This window comes from Poecilia formosa, unplaced genomic scaffold (assembly GCF_000485575.1).
Source record: "Poecilia formosa unplaced genomic scaffold, Poecilia_formosa-5.1.2 Scaffold2, whole genome shotgun sequence".
NCBI lineage: Eukaryota > Metazoa > Chordata > Actinopteri > Cyprinodontiformes > Poeciliidae > Poecilia > Poecilia formosa.
Genome location: NW_006799941.1, coordinates 5,481,564 through 5,501,779, shown reverse-complemented (window position 1 = coordinate 5,501,779; position 20,216 = coordinate 5,481,564). Strand labels below are relative to the sequence as shown.

Below are 20,216 nucleotides of genomic sequence, written 5' to 3'. Positions count from 1 at the left end.
ATATAAAAAAGGGGGGAGGGGGGATGATGCATAGCCCTGTTCCTGTGGGAGTCTTATGGTGAGTATGATATCATCCCTCTTATGAAAAATGCCTCCACATGTGCACTTGCAGACACAGACACACACAAGCTCAGGGCCTGCCTTAAATAACTTTTAATCAAGTTTCAAGGTGTGGGTTTCAAGCCTCCTTGCATGGAGGTTCATAATCAAAGCACACAGGAAGGAGACATGTCATGGACCGATAAGAGTTCTCACTGCACTGTGCGCATTGCACCTTTATGCTGAGGACCGTGTGACAAAAAAGGCTCTGAAACCCTAAATAAAGTGTTGCTGCTAAACATGAAACACCTCTAACAATATGTCTAATAGATGAACAAATATGAATCTGAAAAAAAAAGAAGAATTTCAATCTAAAATAGACATCCAGCTGCAAAATCAGACCTGAACTAAATGAAGGACTCAAAACTTACTCTCTAGAGCTCATGTTGCTCCACATTCTTCAAACGTCTCTCCCCTGCAGCAGTTGATGCTGGTGGGCTACACAATGAGTAGAAAAGAGAGGCTTGCTCTTCTATATGTTATGTGTGTCTGACTCTTAAGGGTTGAAGCCTGACTTGCACAAGTACGTTCTAGCTTGAGGCACACGCCCGCTGCGTGCATTTCTGTTACACTCACTTGCACAGAGCAAATGCCCTTAATAACCATTTAGCTGCTAAGGCACGCTGGTCTGTCTCCCAGTCACAGCCTTAGCCGCTAATTACATTCCCAAAGTAATGGACAGTTCTGTGTTCCCTCAATGCTTCCCTTTTTTCCAGAGCACAATCAGCCAGCTGCCTTCGCGAGTGGGACTTGGTGGTCAGTGCAGACATGAAATGAATGTCCAAAATTCAACTCAAGACAGGCAGGTTTTTTTTTTTCTTCTTCTTAAGCTAAAGTTCAACATTAAGTTTTTTGTTTTGTTTTGTTTTTTAAGATGTTGTTTTCCTAAATCTTTCAGCTCTTATATTGCTAAGTATGCATTCTTCTCTGCATAAAGCAAGCACAAGTGCTGAGTATAAAAGAAAATAAAAATATTAAGCCAGTCTGCAGCCTGGTCTGCACAGACACATATTAAAATTATTGAATAAGAAATATACCTTCAATATATAAAACATTTTATTTATTTCTGTAATCAAATTGAAAAAGTAAAATGTATTTTAAAGACGTTCAACATAGTGACGTATTTGGGAATTAAGATTGACTAAAAAAAACGTAAAGTTTATTTTCTCAGAAAATAATCAAAAGCCAATAAAAAAGATTCATTTTTACATAGAGAAAAATGATGGCCAAGTTATGCATTATGCAATCACTAGGGAGATTTTTGTCTTGATAGTTGTCCAGCAGACATTCACTGATACTTTCCACAAAATAGATTATTCATATAGGATCACTGCTTAAGAAGTTGGCTGCATCCAATACAGTTGGAAAGTTGACCAGAAGGGAAAAGTGTGGTTGTGCAACTAAATATTACAATCCATCAAAATAAAAATATATACATAACTCAATTTGTAGATTCAGCAAACACACAGTGATATATTGCAAGGGTAATTATGCCTATAACAGCTTGTGAAAACCCCAATTTCAATCATTCACATTTCTGACCCTTAAAAATATACGTTAATATAGAAATGCCTACTGAAAAGTATGTTTGTGTACTTTACACCTAATATTTTTCCAGGCTAATTTTGCAACAGTTACAGTATCATTGCAGCATGGAGGCAATCAGCTCTGGTTCTGCGAGGTGTTAAGGAACCCCTGGTTGCTTTAATAAGGGCCTTCAGTTCGAATCCATTGTTGGGTCTGGTGTGCATCATCTTCCTTTTTGACAATGCCCCACAGAGTTTCTATGGGGCTTGGGGTGAGGAGAATTGGCCAGTCAAATACAGCATTACCATAGTAACTAAAGTACTGTCTTTTGAAACTGAGGGCCGGTGTAAAGTCGTCCTGGATATCAAAATCAGCATCTTCATAAAGCTTGTTAGTGAAGGGATGCGTGAAGTGCTCTAAAATTACCCCTGTTGCTTAGGAACCCTTTGCTATCACACTTTATCCTTTCACTTGACTTTCCATTAATATATCCTGCTTCCATAGATACAGCTCTGTGAAAAGGCATCTTCTTAAAAATAACAATGTGAAGGGTGTCAATGGTTGTATTATAAACATCTGAGAAGTCAGCAATCATCCCTCTGATTGACATTTATGTCCTTTAAATCAATTTTAAATGTGTCTTGTGCTGGTTTCTTTTATTTATTCACAATGGGGCTGGAGCTCAAGTTCTCTTCTAGAAAATGAATTTATCAAATGAAAAATACTGCCAAGTTTTTGGTGGCTCACTAGCTAATTAGCTGGGCGATGTTATCATCTCGATCTGCACCAGCTGCCATTTTTATTTTAACCACAGCCACTCGCCCAAGTCAAAACACGTTTACTACCATCATGTTGAATCATTAAAAATGTCCCTTAGATCACAGACAATTCAATCCTCTCTGTGATAAGACGCACGGCAACATAAAAGGTGGCCTCGTCTGACCATCTACACATAAGTTTTGTGCATAAAGGATTTGAGAAAAATAAAAGCGTGTTTGAAGTGATTAAGATTCTTATTATCGAGTCCACATACCTTGTACATAGTGAGAGAGCTGTCATGGTTGGATAGCCAAAGCAGACAGTCTTTCACTGCCTCTACCAGACAACTGAGGCAGCCGAAGGCCACTGTTAGGAGTGACGTGAATACCAAACAAACGTGAATCCAAACGGAGCATACCTCGCTTCTCTACTGTGAAGTGCACAATTTTCTTCTCTGAAACCACGATTTTCTCTTTTTTTTGCTATTTTACTCACAACCGCAGCACCCAAGACAAAATATTCCATCAGTGTAATAATTTTCAGAGCTCCGATGCACTCCAGTGGCAGTGGGACTGAGCACATTATTTGCAATGTGGTGTTTTTGGACCTGTAAATACAAGTGCTCCTTCCCTGAGCTGTTTCAGAGAGGTGCCCTCAACCAGAGCACACAACCCAGATTTCCCATCGGCACTGCCTGATAGTCGACCCTGGACTGTGTTTGCATGGCTGTGGATGTTTGTGATTGAGAGAGCAGAGGTGTTCCGACAGAACATGCCTATCTGAATTGCTTACCAAATGAGCAACCTAAAAATTAAAATGAACATCACAAAATATTCATACAAACAGTAATGAATCCACATAATTACATACAGTGTATAAAAAAGGCACAATTTGCTAAAATGTCAAAACAACGCTGGAGATTTTTTTTTTTTTGTTAAAATATTTTTACCAATACGTCGTTCAAACTCATATGTTTACATACACTATGATTACTATGCATTTAAAGAATCTACAATTAGTTGTAACAATAGTCTTTAATTGCGAAACATTCGTTGCAGATGTAGAAACAGTAGAGTGAAAATACATTAACCTGTTGAGTTTTTCTAAATTTTAATAAAACATTGCCACAGTGTTTTATGATGAAATGACAATGGGAGATGAAAATGAGAAAAAAATGGGTTGCAAAGGGTGCTGTTGCAAATCTCCAGTGGTAAGTGGGCGAGAGGCAGGGTACACCCTGGACACGTCGCCAGTCCTTAGCAGTTCTAATAATATACTAATACTAATATTATCACTGTTTTGTAAAATTTGTTTAAAAAAAAAAAGTATTATTACAGGCTGAAGGTAATTAACCAAAAGTGGAACCAGGAACAAAAAAAGTATTTATCAACATAGATATTATTTTTAGAAGTGGTGGCATGTTAACAAATTAGACAACAGATAAATCTGTGGGTATAAAAAATAATGTAAGCTGTTTAAATTGACTAGATAATAAGTATTGGTGAAGTTCAGAGCAACAGTGTGGAGTTTTTAACATCACAGGCATCACACTGGGCTAAAATAGTAACTTTATTTTAAAACACTTTTACCAACTGGCTGTGAAGTACAGGAATGATAGTATCATGTTGCTGTAAGTGTGGCAGCAATAAAGGAAGCTTAAGCTAATGCTAATGAGGCATTAGCAATGCTAGCAATGTTTTCTTGATCACATTTGGAGCACTAAAATTAAACAAACATCCAAATTAGTGACAAACTGGTTGTTGGACAACAAAGTGATGGTTTGTGTTGCAGACGTTGCAAAATCCTTATCTCATTCCTACAGAAAATGAGTGGCCAGAGCTGAAAAGGTGTGTGTGTAACCAGGGCGGCCTCAAATCCTGACTCGGTTACACCAGTTTTGTCAGGAGGAATGGGCGACAATTGAACCAAATTATAACTAGGCACTGTGGAAGGCAATGCTGCCCATTATTAAAGAAATCTATGTAAATGAATATGACAATAAATCACTTATTTAGCTTTAACTATTTTGGCTATTCTATTGTAATCTTAGTTTTCTCAATTCTACAAGAAAATGAATGAATCTTTCAAACCTTGGCGATAAGTGTCAAATTCTCAAAAAGTCTTTGATTAATCAAGTGTTCCACAAACATAAAACATTTTTAATTGTAATTTCCACGAGGTCTAAAGTCTGGCTTAATCCAATACCAGAGAGTGAAATATAAACGTTTCGTGTCTTTCATCCAGTGTAGGAAAATACCGTGTTTCAACTGCATTTGCATACATTTTTACTTGCACTATTTCTGTGTTTACGGTTTACATACCTAATTAAACGTGCAATAAATCCATTTTAAGAGAAGTCGATTCATTATTAATAGTTAAACACAGTAGGCTGCAACATAATAATACAGCATTAACATTTGGAACATTAAATCACTTTGCCATATGTCTCAGTTTCTCTCCCCAATGCATTAGTTTAATTATGGTTATTAGGAGTGATGAAAATATACAGCTCAGGTATGCATTATGTGAATACTAAAACACCTAGATCAGCCTCTCTGGATATTCCAATAAGAAGGGAGCAAAGGTCTCTGCCAAAACAGAGGACAAAAACAGGGATGTGAGAGACAAGTCAGAGAGGTTGGCGAGTTATTTTCTCTCCGTTTCAGGCTCTCTGGCCATACCAGGAATGAGAGCTCACCTGAATAGGACCAGTAGGGGTCACCAGCTGTCCTCCTCTCCCTCATTACGCCGGTGCTCCCAGGACGGCTGCCTCCAGTGAAGCGAGGTTGGTCACCCGATGCAACTGTGGGGGACAGAGATGGAGGTCAGGAAATCCGCTGGGGCAAAGGGAAGTTTACGAACAGAGGGGAAACAGAATCATTAATCTACTAAAAATGTCTGAATAAAGCATCTGGCGTCAATGGAATTAGCATACGTGTCTGGATTTAGAAGGAATAAACAACACATCGCCAGCATCATCAATGACCTTGCTCACACCTGAAGCAAACAGACCCCAGCTCAGAGATAAACCATACAGTTATGGTTGGTGTCGAATGTCTAATGTAGAGACACAAATAAGCAGAGAGACACAGTCGCAACTATGAATCTAGACAAAAAAAAAATCTCTTTTAAAGTCTTCCAATATTGTGTGCCATAGAATATTTTAACTCTAAAAATGCTGCTGTTTTTATGCTTTCAGCAGCAGTTGAGGCTGAATCTCATTTCCCTTGACTTTTTGGAATGCAGTAGTAGTTGGCCAATACCTCCTCACTGTTATAAGTTCACACCTTGCATGCCAGCACAATAGTCAGACTGTTGGATGGAGTCTCGCTGCAGTAGATGCCCACACAGATTACAGTGCCCAAAATGCTAAAGGTCATGGAGAGTGTTGAATGTACACATGAAAAAGACGGTTCAGAGTGAGGAAAATTTAGATTTACCATAACTGATAACATCCTTGAATTATTTACTAATGATATTGCACTGCGTTATTTTCTCAATTTTGTCAATAGGATAATTTACCTGCAAAATTAACCAAAAAAAAAAAAAAAAAAAAAGATTGTAAATTGTGAAACCTTTGGCAAAGGACCACACTGATGATACAGATTGAGATTATAGTTTATAAACCCATATATTAAACATTCTTCCTACACATTTATGTGCATTGCAGCATTTATGCAGAAAAATTAGCATCTGCCTTTTTTTTTTTTCCACTAGCGTCTTGAAATAACAGGTAGGATACTTAAACTCAGTGATCTCATATAGTTTTGACATCAATCCATTTGCTAAATTAATCAGAAAAAAGAAGCAATGCAATGCAATGCATAGCATCACAAGTGAAGCAGACATAGAAGCAGCTCTGAACAAATAGGAAAGAAAAAAAATCTCAGTTTTCAACCCAGGTGCCATTTTGGCACAAAGCATTAATGGGTGATAATTACCACCATCAGGGCTTTAGAGCTCTGCAGAAAACAAGTGGAGCCTCTTGAACAGCACGAATGATTGTTTCCTGCTTTTTCATACTCAGAATCCAACACAACCTTTATAGAAGCACTTCAGCCGAGAGAAGAAAAATAACGAAACTGGGTGGACGGTCAATATATATGAATAATTGTACGAACATTTCAACAGTCTCCATACAAAAACACCAATACAATAACTAATTAGTAAAATGCAGGCCGCCTGTGCAGTCAGGGGTGTAAGCAATCATCCTCAAGTCTTTTAGGCACAAATGTCTCTTTTACTTCGATGGAAGAAAAAAAAAAAAAACTGAAATCAAACATTGTCAACAGAATTACAGCGAGTGCTAGAGGCACAAATTGTCCTTTAGCATCCACACTCCCTAGAGCGTAGCCCGAGACTTGCAACAGTCAAACTCACCGGGGAAAATTCACTCTGCAAGGGCTGAAGACAGTGCCAGTGGAGAAGAGGCAGTCTAGCTGTTGTCATTGTCAATCAGGTGCACAAGCAAAACAAGAGTGTTCTCTGTCGCTCTGAGCAGTCAGAACTTGCAGTTGCATTTAAAATCTGGACATTGGCTAATATTTCCCCCTGCTCTCATATGGGGGCGAGGAAATGTGGAAACATCGTTCCTTGTGAAGAGAAGAGCAGAAAAGGCTAAAACAAAACCAAATAAGCATCCGTGTTTAAATGGTTGTAATTTTTTCTATTGCTTTTTTTCTTTGATTATTTTTATTTTATTAACTTTGACTGGTTACAGATTGCACTACAAAACTGTGGTTGTTTTGTAAATCTTCATTCACACTTGTTACCTTTATAAACTTGCAGCCTGGCACAATATTTGATTGTATTAAAACCACATAAAAGCCATTCAAACAAAGCTATCTCATTGTGTCTTAGTTCATTGTCACACAACTCTAGCTCAGTAGGATTTTTGTAAAAAAAATTGCTGCAGGTTTAAATGCTTTAAAATTGCACACCCCCAACTTTGTAACCATGACAACTGTTTTCTATCACGCTTGGCACCAGTCTCGTGAGTGTTAATGTAACTCCAGAACAGTGGAAACCCCCACTCCCCCTCCCCGGGCTCCTCCGCTACCTTTATAATGCAGGTTATATTTGAAGTTATCAGCTTGTCAACACATTCAGAGTACTTGCAAGTAGATTTTCCTTCTTTGTTCTAAAAGACAAATAATGTTATCATACAGCAATCGGTAATGATTTTCGCACCATGCAAATCCTATCCTTTTATTCACTGGCTTCTGATGATAAAAAAGCTGCATAAATTACCAGAAGGTGGCAGAAATGCACCAAATTAAAAGTATTTAACCATTTGGCAGATGTTATTTCTTGAAAAGGTAAGCATAGTTTTTGCCTCCCGGTCCTAGACGGTTATTTCTCAGAGCTTGGTTTCTTATCTTGCTATATTTGTATAAAATTGTGTTGTAGAACATTATCAAAGGTGTAGTCAAAGATGATGATGAAGAAGATCACAGGCTTCAAGCAAAAGGAGGATCAGGCAGATGGAAGTGTGAACGGAGTAAGTGAGCTGAACACATTCTTCAATAGGTTCAGTTCAGGAACAAGCTCATCATCGTCCTCCTCTCCTGCCCCCAGCCAAGCAGGCGTCCCAAACTCCTCTGACCCACAGCTTTCCTGTCAAACCTCACATGTTTTATCCTCCATCTCAGTCATGGACTCTTCTGCTTCTACAAGTTGGCCATCAACCAAATCAGAAAATGCTGCTGCTCCCTCCTCCTACCAGGTTTCTGTATCTAGAAGTCAGGTGAATAGGCAGCTGGAGAGAGGCTGCAGGTCCAGATAGTTTTAGCACCAGAGTCCTGTGCAGAGCAGCTCTGTGGGATTCTGCAGCACCTCTTCAACCATCACCTGATGCACGAGAAGGTTCTGTTTCCGTGGAAGACACCCCGCCTGGTTCCGGTATCAATTGAAAACTGACCCAAAAGTAATCAATGACTAAACCCCTATTGACCACATTATGAAAGGGCTTGAGAAGAGAGGGACATGAAAAGGCTCAACAACTTGATAAAGAAGGGTGTTTCTGTTCTGGGGACTGCTGAGTAACCAGTGGAAATGATGGCGCAAAGAAGGATTTTACATAAAATCAGGAAAATTATGGATAACAAACACCATCCTCATCATTAGACTGTCACAAAAGACAGTGACTTCAGTCTGAGGCTTCGTCAGATTTGCAGCAATACAGACTGCTACAGGAGCCATAAGTATCCACAACTCTTTAGACAGCATGAGTTACAACAACCATTTGACTTCCCTTTGGAATCTAGAAAGTATTTATGAATTGACTTTTCCTAACCTTTAAGTGGAAAATCATCACATCTAAGTGAAATAGACTTGAAAACATCCCTCTGTGTGTAATTAGTTTCTGAAATAAATAACCTTTTCACTAATCCAATTTATTAAATATGAGTTTGCCAACATTGCAATAAAAAGTCTCAAGCAGGAACTTTCATGGTGGAAAGATTTTCTTTTCTAAGTTGAAAACTGAAACGAAACAGGGCGTCATATTCTTTGTTTCAGCTCAGCAGAACTAAAAAAGTAATTAATGAGCCGAAATATTTTGGTTTTTACTTTAAAACAATTTTGTTTTACACAAATTGTATGTTTTCTATTCCTTGATGGTTTGTTATGATTCTGGATTTTGATCATAACAAAATCCAAATAGAAAATGTGTATTTTCTATTTAGCATTTTGTTTACCGGGAATCACTTAAGTACGCTATTTTTATGATTTTTTAAAATACATTTTAATACAGTGGTCTATAGTTGAATATATTTGTTTTTTAACTTTATTTAGACAGGTAAATCATATTAAGACATGGGGATCCCGTTTCACTTTCACAGTATGCTAAAACAGAGTACAGTCAGTATAATGTATAAAATAACTCACCTAAAAATATAATAAAAAGAAATAGCAGTAAAACCCTAGAAATAGTCTTTGGTTCTCTGGCCCTTAAAATATATTTAAAAGCCTTCAGTTCAATTAGGCAGCACTGCATTTACAGGTTTCCTGTATCACACTTTACACACAGGTTGTAGTAAAGGAAGAAGATATCGGGGGGGGGGGGGGGAAATTCACGTTCAAGAAAGTTCACTGTTCTTTGGCTGCAGTAGATGTTATATTCCCCCCGCACCCCCCAAAAAAAACAACAAAAAAAAATTTGTAAAACCATTGTAAGTAATCTTGCCTTCAGCATTGACCAAAATACTCAAGGTTATAGTTTTTGTTGTTTTTTTTTTTGTTTGTTTGTTTGTTTTTTCATAATCATTCCTGGTTGATGACAGCTGGGCTTGAGCAGCTTATTGAGTTTATCAGGTCAAAACTCAACAGTCTTCCTGCACCTCAAGGACACACTTTGAATGGTGCTGATGAAAAATGTACGAACAGTGGGAAAGTGTTTTGGAATGGGTCTACAGAAAGCCATCGACAGACCTTTTCACTCAGTGGTTAAACACTACAGTATCGACTTCCTTTATGACTACCTACTGATCCTCTTTGCTAATTCACCCAGATCAAAGCGAGCTGGGTCAGCCCTGCGCTCGGAAAAAGAAGTCGGTAGCACAAAATCAGCGGAGTTAACAGAAGGGCTTCTTGGAGCATACTGTTGCATGTGCCACCTCCCACTTTGCACATAAGCAAAGCTGCCTCCCTAACTACTTCTGTTACAGGCTCAGAGGCATGTGGGCGGTGGATCAACTTTAACCTCCAATCCGCCTCTGTGAACGCTATGTTGATGCGCAACAAAGGTGTAACGGGACTGGGTCGAAAGCGTTGCACGAAAAAAGGAAACCTGCATTTACTGGAAAAGACCTACAATAAAAGAGGAGCTGACTTAAGGTGTCACACACACTACCCAGCCTTGACTCTCCTCCTTTTTATTTTCCTGGAGGTTGAAGAAAATTCTCAACATTTGAGTAGAAAATATGAACTGCTTGATTAGTAACTGGGTTTTATCGGTAGATTCCACGAATCCCAAAACAAAATAATGCGGCGGAGGGCCATTTCACTGCTTGCCTGGCATCTGAAGAAAATTAGAGCCGCTTCTTTTCAAATATCTCCTTCTTGGACTTCAAAATACTTGCAAATAAGGACTAGAGTAGCATTATTCGCCTTTTAGTTTTTGTGAAAGAAAAACTCCTTTGTTCTTTTGATTGGCATTTTAACCAGTCTCAGCTGAAGAACCACTGGTCCAGTTGTCTAGACTTCAGAAAAGTGGTGAAAATACCCTTTTTAGATTTCTGAATATGCATGCGTTCAGTTGTTAGGACAAAAACTACAATACTGATGAATAAAATGTCAAAACTGTAAGTAGCAAATCAAGGCTAAAATGTAATTTAAATAAAAAATAAAATCCTCTACAACATAATTATTTTTATCCTTAGCAAAGGAGAACAAGGGAAACAGTCTGTAAAGTCCAACATTTTTCCACTCTATTGGATTTTTTTTTTTTTTTCCACACTTATCCAGGTTTGGAAAATGATCAAAATAGATTCCATGCTTTTCAAGACAGGCTAGGAATGCTAGGAATGAGCAAACTATTCCAAGCTCACTTCTGCTCTAGCAGTTAGGATAAGCATGACCTGCAAAACTTAGAATCTACACTGACATTAAATATAAACTCAATCCCTCTCTCTCTTTCTCTCTCTCACATACACACACACACGCATTCACGCAAACACTTCCAGCCCATTTAAGATGAGCTGAGCTCTTACTAATAGTTGCATCATTACCAAGGATTAATTAAAGTAAGCACAACATCCAGCCAAATCTTTTCTTGCACTTTAAGTCAGCACATAAGTGTCTCCAAAAAAATAGCCCTCTACCAAGCCACGAGACACTTGCACCCTGTTTCCCCAAATCAAATTCACTGCTTGGAGGGAGGTCACCGAGCCTCCTCCAGTACAGTCATAAACGGAGCTGCTTTATTATCAGATGTAGCGATTTATTACGGTGATACATGGGTTAACCTGAAGTGTGAAACGGAGAGGGAGGGAGGCTTGGAGACTGAGACTTGGAGCATATTTGAAGGCAGGTTGTGAAACAGGAGGGCTGCACAGTCTTTGATCAGAGAGCATAGGAGACAGCACCATGTCAACAGTTTACACACATCCATGTCAGCCGTCCCCTGTGGGCAAAGGATTAAAGCCACAGCATTTCTGATGGAGCAGAGCAGACAACGAAGTCGGTGCTGGGCCTGAAGGAGACGGAGGAGCTCTGCTGCACTCAAACAAACACGCATAAATCTGAAAACACTGCTGAATTATGTAGCTTAACAAGTAGTTTAAATGAGACAATACATACAGCTGCTTTGGCCTGGGTTCTTACTTTGATATTGTTTTTTTTGTTGTTGTTTTTTTGGGGGGGAACCAGCAGACAAAACAAAAAGGGGAAAAAAAAAAAAAAAAGATTTCAAAAGAGCTACAGAAAAAAAACACTTTGTACACTGTATATTCCTGCAAAATCATTTTCCTTTTCCAACGCCCCGAGGGCTGTTAAATCATCTACACCACCATTAAGCCCCACTATTTGTTCCATAATATCACACGCAACAACAAGCCAAGAACCCCTGAGAGCCCTTGAAAAACAGCAGCCTAACAACAACCACAGGAGCATTTAACTTGCATTAGTCATTGGGGGGCAGCGTTAAAATATCAATCACTGGTGTTAGGATCAGATGTGTGGCACATTTATGTCACCAGCAGGATTTTATTTGGTTGGTTCACACTCTCAAAAGCAGCTGATTTCTTACAGTTTCACTCAAATTACAGGTCCGTGTTTAAAGCTTTGAAAATGATAGAAAAGTGTATTTATTTCATCAATTCAATTCAAAAGTGATACTCATTTCAAGATTACCAATGCAGTCGCAAATCCCAGGTATTTATTTTGGTTACTTTTGATTTTTGGCTTAAAGCTAAAGGAACCCCAAAAGTCTTGTTCTCAAAAAGAATATTAAATAAGATTTTAAAAAAAAGAAAAATTAAAACAAATACTGTGCAGTATCTGTACTCAGCAGTCAGTTTGTTCTTTTTTTGTTTGTTTTTTTTTGCATGAAATACTGCAATGGTGCAGCATAACATGGAGGTGCTCATCCTGTGGCTCTGCTAAGGTAATGCTAATGTCTGGATGTTACTGATCAAGAGGAGCTAAGGCCTAAAAGGCATGTTGGAACGTAGAAGGAGGCCCAAAGGTACCCAGAGAAAACCCCTGGATGCACAGGATGAACCTGCAAACTCCATAGGTCCGGATTCCAAGGCAGCAGGGCTAAAAACGGTCTGTTGAGCCGGCTGTAAAATCTGGCTGGAGAATGAAATGTCTATGAAGTCAGACGAGGGAGGTATGATGTGAACTAAAATAGGTGAACATGTAGATTTTGACCATGACAAAACGGAGAGGCTCATCACCAGCAGATGACACTGTTCCACAAATCATCAATGATAAAATTAAACGATGACTGGGTCTTATGTGTCTAATTCAAGACGGTGGTAAACAAATGATAATTGCCCACCAACACTGTAAAGTCAGTAGTCTTCAAAGTATTGTGTATCTTTGAAAAAAAAAAATCTATTTCTTCTTATGTTATATTCCTATTTGCTGAGAAACTGATTTTCCATTAGCTCCTCTAACTCATAACCAGTAAAAGTAACAGATGTAAATGCTTGAAATGTTTCCTTATAAACATACTTTTGAACCGAATTGCAAAAATAAACTTTTTTCATGATATTCTAATTTGTAGATATGCACAGATGCACAAGCTTCAAGAACCCACTTACTGTGGTCAATTAATGCAAGTGTAGGATGGAGCTGCCCACCATGCTGACCCGGTTATTGACAGAGAAAACAACCGTCGGATCTGATAAGCAATCTGTTCGCTTTTCAACAAAAAAAGGGAGGACCTTCATATATGCAGCACTGAAAAGCCTTCACGCAAGGAATCATCAGCTTATCTATTGTGCCAACATGTCCACAGTCAAGGTATTTGGCTTGAAAGGATAAAGCTTTCAATATTCTATATGTTTGCGTTTATTGCCAGATCCCCTGATAACATTGAACCCTCCTGTCTTGTACAGCAGATCTTATTTTTATTCAAGTTGGATTTTTTTTTTTTTTTTCAAAAAATGTGGGCAAAATACACAGTTTTATTACAAGTATCACTATTTCGAATTAGAAATTAGACACTGCTGCTCTAAAGCAAACCCGGCACATTAAAAAGGGGGGTAAAAAGTGGACTTGTGAAGAATCATATTTCAAATAACCACCACTGATAACGTTTATCGGTTGCAGCAGGGTGACGTATGCTGGGACTTACTTTAAATAAAGTGGAAAGCCGATGTTCATGTGAATGAAACGGCATGTGATAGTGTAATGATGTATTTTTAATAGAGTTTCATTAAACTTGAGATCTCCAGCCCAGTGCTCTATGAAGCTCATATCAACACGTGTGGGTATATGATGTGCAGCTCCCTCCGCATTTGTTCATGGTCCTCGTACAAATGGGTAAAGAAGCCTTCAAATAAATTTGTGTTTTATTAAAATAACATGATGTCAAACTGAACATTTTCCGTACTTCTTTTTAAAGTGAGCTTTGCAACATGTCTGACCTCCATTACTATTCTTCTCACTGTGCACAGTAGCAAATTAAACTTCTCCACTCCTCTGGAGTTTTTTGTCACAGTCCCAGTTGTTTAATCTTTAATCATCGTAATAGCTGAAGATATTCACAACCTTTTTTTCCTTTTTTTTTTGGAGATCAACATACATTCAGGTTACATTACATAACATGTTCTCCTGTTTTGTCTATGCTGGAGAGTAGCTCAGATACATGTCACAGGCAAACAGGAAGTAGACCTCATGAATTGGGTAAGGTGCAATAATTTAACAGGATTTGGATTTAACATGCTAATAAGTAGAGAACAGATGATTTTACCAACTGAATAGATGTACACAAATTAAATGTAGAATTATTCAAAGTATGCATGTTAGGTGATGGTGTACTAAAAAAAAAGGCAAGTTTGTCTGCAGTTTGTGACTCAGAAAGATCAACACACACATCCTATTAAATGACATGCCATCTTGTCTCATCTACACCCAGATTACCTATTTATTGTTTCTACACACAAAACACAATAAAGTATAAGTACAAAATGGCACATTTTGACTTGTGTTATGATTTATTGCCCACTGTGGCAAGTAATTTCATTTTTTGTAACTTTTCATTTACTAAATGGATTATAAGAAGTCAAATTAATAGTTAGATTTTTTTGCCAATTTTTTTAGTTTAACATACTACCCAAAAATCATTTTAAGAATCTTCCTTAAAAAGGTTTTACTTTTTAATCAAGTTTGATTAAAAAGAACAATGTCATCTTTTAGAAGAGTCTGTGGCTGCTATTATTTTTCCCTTTTAGCTTTGGATTTGAAAAGATGCAAATAATTCCCTTGTTGTGCGCCAGCTCTGGTGTTACATTATGTTCCCCAAAATCCATTATCATTTAAAAGAAGATCAGTGCATTATGGGAAATTACATAAGCTCACTTCCATTATATACTGAGGCACTCTCACTAGTTCTGAAAAATAAAACAATAGTTTATGAAAAACAAAACAAAACTGACAACATCTCAAAGAGCATTCATTTTAGTTAATAACATGTTTTCCCATTATCTCCACATCTCTAATGAAGTCGGCATGATTAATTGTGTGTTTATGCGAAGCAGATACTTCCAGGCACATCAGTGTTGTCACAGTTTTGACATTCCGCCTCAACATTGTCCTGCTTTACATTCAGGCTACATACGGCCATTTTGACAGCAGTTGCTGCTGGAGAGGGCAGCACAGCCCACATCCGTCACCCATCTCTGTTTTCCCAACTCGTCCCTATAATTAAGCGCGGGAGAGAATGCATTTCATTAAACTTACTAATTAGACAAACTACGGTCTAAACAGCGTTTACATTATTCCGTCTGAAATCATGCAAAGCAGAAGTTTTGCAGGCGTCACGAGTGCGTGAAGGGAGGAGTTATGATCTAAAATTGCCATGTATGAGGAGGGAGGAAGACAAAAAATAAAAAGTGCATACGGCCAGAGACAGCTGCTGTCTAGGACAAACTCATCTCCGATGCAGAGTGTCAACTGTGAAATATAAGGACATCTGCTCCGTTTGCTGTTAAACTCATATCTTTATGACAAGTACACCTAAATTTCAAATGTGCTCTTTTTAATGCCAAATATTTCAGTCTATCTGCAGTGCATCAAGACTACAAGCCAACGTAGTAAAAATGGAAGGAATAAAAATCGATGCCTCTTTTAGGCAGAAAAGCTCTGGAAGGAAAAAAATAAATAAATAAATAAATAAAAATAAGTGGAGCTTGATCTTGTAAGCACACGCGTTTCTCGTTCCTCAGCAAGTGGGAAATGTTGCAAGATATCCCCCGGAAGTGTTCGAGTCACACCAAGGACCTCGGGAACACGAGAAATGCCAAGATCAGCCAGAGATACGGCACAGAGGGAGCCGGGCCTCGGGGCGAAAACACCAAACTATGAAATAATAACACAACTCAAATCCCAATGCAGATATTTAGACCGGCACAGCTAAACGCAAATGAGCAGTTTCAGCAAAGAGGCATCCATCGGCATCCCTGGGCCAGAGAAATGGAGCCGTGTTACAGTAAAATTAACCCAATTAACTTAAGTGTTAAAAATCATTTTCCTCGACTGATAAAAAAAATAAATAAATCCTTCACATCTTCTCGTTGTCATTTTTTTTTTTTTTTTGTAAGCATGAGCATATCTGCGTGCATGTTCTCACACCTGTCAAGGCTTTTTGTTCATCGTGGTAATTGACAGGAAGTGCTACTGCATGTTTGTCAGGGCATCAGAGGGTGCCAACAGCCTCAAATACTAATTCATATTGAGATGTAGAGACAAGGAGACACAGTGAAGAGGCAGAAAGTCAAAGCTAACTTTTCAATATGTCCGGAAACGAAGCCAGATGTACACGATTGTTGAGCACTGTGTGCACTGCTGCCTTGAATTTTCTCCCAAACAAAAAAAAAAAGAAAAACATTTTTGTTTGTGTTTCATTATCGAACTTGAACAACAAAGCAGTAGAATAAGAGGAAGGGCAAAGGAGGCACAGTTGACATTCTCATTATGCCACACTTGCTCTGCAGTCTTTTGTCTAAACTTATCTGGTGAAAAACTCGATAAGGCCATCTCATTATAATCAAATCCGAACGTGTCAGCAGCCCTCAACATGCCCAGAGGTCAGATGTCTGCGTTCATAGGGAGTTTTTTTTCTGCTTCCAGAAGACGGTACAGTGCTATGGTAAAGCATTTGCTTCCTTACAGAATTTTTTTGTCTTTTTATTCCACCTAAGTGTCTCAGATGATTCAAATAAAACGGTACATTAGACAATGTTAACCTGAAGAAATACAAAAAGCAGTCTCAAATTCATGGCCCTATTTATTAAGGGGAATGAAAGTTTTTGAAACCAACTTCCACTGTGCAAAAAACAAATAACCCTTGTAACTAAGTCATGACTTAAATGATAAAAACTGTGTTTCATAATTACAAACCAGCCCCAAGTCTGATTATTGCAAGAATAAAGACATAACAGACACCAAAAATGGTGGTGATGGTGTGATTTGTTTTGCTGCTTCAGCATACAGACGACTGATGGATCAATGCTCTCTACCAGAAAACCTTGAAGGAGGATGGCCGATCAGTTTGTGATCTTCAGCTTGTGAGTACTGGGTTATATACAACAGAATGATGATTTCGCAGTATACGAGAAAATGCACTTCTTAATGGCTCCAATAACAGGAAAAAAAAAGTTAAATTAGGTACAATTTACCCACTTTGGCATGACCCTGTACAGGTCATTAATGCTAATTCAAGAAAAAAGCTCCAATGCGGCTGAATTGAAACAATTCTGCAAAAAGAGCGGGTCAAAATTATGTGATTTCTTGTCAGTTGTGACAAATGCTTGACTGCCGTCAGGAGTGATGCAACCAGTCATTAGGTCTAAGGAACAAGTACCTTCTTGCCTAGGGCCAGGTTGGTTAAGACAACTAACAAATTAAATTGCTCTCTGAAAACTGCACTTTGCATTTACCCGAGCTATTTCTCACATTAAAATTAGCTTGACTGTCTGAAACAATCAAGAGTGACAAAAAGCAAAATACTGACATAGGATACCCATGCTAAAATAACACACAAGCCGTGGAGTTAGAAGGCCTTGAGTGGAGCGACGTGTCATGTGTGCTGCACTCGTCCTAAACCTTTTACCACAAGGGATAAGTGAGACGCACAGTACATCATGTGTCAGACTTTGATGGAGAATGTGGGCGAAAAGGTCTAGATGAAAGTCTCAAGTGTATTCTGTCTTCCTTAAATACAAAGAAGAAAGAAAAGGGAAAAGAAATACGCACATCCTGCCATTTATTCCCCGTTTATAAAGGATCCTGGTAAAGAACAATCGCTCCATTGTCTGACCAACTTCTGAATTAAAACTGCATGACTTCCTGCTGAGAAGTAAATGTTTAACATAGCCAATTACAGACAGCCTGGATCTACAGCCGATAGCTACTCTTGAGAAAAGATGAAATTGTACAGTAAATCTTAACCATGTCAATCGGCTGGCAAGTGCGCTTGCAGGCTGATGCTCGTACAGTGAATTAAATGCATTAAAAAGCTGGACTGGTTACTGATGAGTGCATCAGGAGCACTGATGAAAACCATTAACAAAATTACACAAAAAAAATCAGGCTTGTGAATCTCCACTCGACCAACTAAGGCTTGTACTTCTCACAGTCTACAATAAACAACTCTCAAATCTGCGTCAAGACACGAGACTGGCAGGACTGTACACAGCAGCCCGGACAGAGTCAGGAAATTTTACTGACTAAAGTGAGTTTTCAATTTTCAATATGTGGCTATTGGATCACTTAAGTGCCAAGAGCTTATGAGGTCATTCTTCAAAAGCATAGTGTGCAGTCCTGCATGAATTGTCTAGTTATTGATTCTGAAATATATTCAGCAGCCTCTGGTGGATACATTACACTCCTAACACATTAGTAGGGGCTCATGAGTGGAGATGGTTGATTACTGGCAATGTAAATGGGTCCATCTAGGAGCAAGACACTGATACTAGCAGGTCAGCTGAGCGCTCGCAGCACAGCGCGGCCACCCAGCCTGAAAATTTATGGCAGCGGAGCTACTGTAACATGATTTAGAAATAAGCATCAGCAAAACAGTAAAGCATAATTGTCAGACTGTGAAATACGACTATAGTGCGGTTGAAAATTCACTGAAACGTTTCGGTTCGAATTAAATACCAGTAGAAAAATGCCTCGGTGAAAAACGTGTGTCTGGTACTGATGAAAAATACCTAACCTTTAGGTCACCGTTAGCAATAAATAAAAAAAACCACTGCAACGAGGCCTTTGCATGCATCACTTCCAAACAGACTCGTCATGCAAGCCCAGGGCCATACAAGCAGTAAAAACCTCCTCCCTTCCTCTTTAAATGCTCTTTGATGTCGGACTCTAATCAATACTTGAAGGCTGGATTTAGAAACGACAGATAAAACCATGATGAGTACTGCACTTGATACTTTTCCTGCATCCTCTTTTGTAATCTCACTAGTGTTTAACATCAACTATAACCAGGACGGAACAAGGTTTGAGACGGGACTGCGAAGGTGAAATTTCTTATATTTTAAGCCGGAAAACGTAAGAATTTATCAAATTGTGAAACATGTATGTCAGGATCAGCTTTCCCATCAATTTTCAAAGGATTGAAAAAATGCATTTTTCTGGCCAAAGAACAAACCTTACACCACGCTGACATATCTGTAAAAGGGTTGCTTTGATGCCTGCCATTCTCTGTGGTTGTAGACAGAAAATAGATACTTTTCCTGACAACAAACACCTTACAGGAATATGTCAAATGAATGCAAGGTCTCTTACTGTCAACACAAAAACGGATGGAGCGAGCACTTTTGCTATAAAGACAATCAATGCAGGAAACGTGGGTGAGATCCAAAGAGGTACGCAAATGAAGATTCTAGATTTGTCCTCACCAACCAAAAACCACTCTCTCTCTGTTGGAAACACTTTCTGCCCCAGGATTAAACCACGAAGCTGACCACAAGTGTTGTTTGTGAGCATAAAGTTTATCGTGTAAGAAATACTTGATGCCATTTCTACTTTTGTGTGCTTTGTTAATACAAAACATCTGGAGATACCTGAAGAGCTCATTAAACCGAAAACAGCTCTCTCTAAAAAGGTTCTCCTACATGTTTATCCTTAGGAAATTGTAGCAGACAACATATTTGGCAGTTGGGGTGACTCTTTATTTTGATATATTATCATGCAACCCTACCTAAAACTAGATTAAGGTCCTTTCAGGAGACATTGTACTAATCTGTCATAATAACACATTGTTTTCTGCTACATTTAAACTTAAAGGTGAGAGAATAAAATATGTGCTCTTCACACAGAAAGTTGACAATGTCATAGGTGACTGTCCCAGCATGAACTGAGCATCAGCACCCTATAGAGTCTGTACAGCTTATGCCATGTCTACTTTCACCTTGAAAAATGGAATAATTTCATCTCCCTCTGCAACAGTGTAAACCTGATATGGACAAGGTATTTTCAAATACAGAAGCATCAATAAAAGTAGTTTAGGTGATTAATTAACGGTTGTGAGGTTCAATTTTATATTTTTTATGATATAAATTATGAAAATTCCTGTCTTTCACTAAAAATATCTCATTTTCCTGTAGCTAATTAGTGCCCACTGTTTTGTTTCTAACTGAAGACATCTGGTA

General features: G+C 38.4%; 1 protein-coding gene and 1 long non-coding RNA gene across 2 annotated transcripts in view; both read right to left on the bottom strand.

Annotated features, from left to right (window-relative positions):
- The window catches only part of LOC107836190 (uncharacterized), a 13,802-nt gene extending 10,496 nt beyond the window's left edge, over positions 1 to 3,306 (bottom strand). Inside the window, exons 1-2 of the long non-coding RNA XR_001662057.1 lie at positions 3,295 to 3,306; positions 127 to 137 (exon numbers count right to left, since the gene is read on the bottom strand). This is a non-coding gene — a long non-coding RNA (uncharacterized LOC107836190). The remainder of the gene's footprint in view (positions 1 to 126; positions 138 to 3,294) is intronic.
- ca16b (carbonic anhydrase XVI b) overlaps positions 1 to 20,216 on the bottom strand; it is a 150,054-nt gene that overhangs the window by 111,043 nt on the left and 18,795 nt on the right. The window contains exon 2 of the mRNA XM_007551252.2: positions 5,084 to 5,188. Coding sequence (XP_007551314.1) covers positions 5,084 to 5,188 — 105 coding nt within the window. The remainder of the gene's footprint in view (positions 1 to 5,083; positions 5,189 to 20,216) is intronic.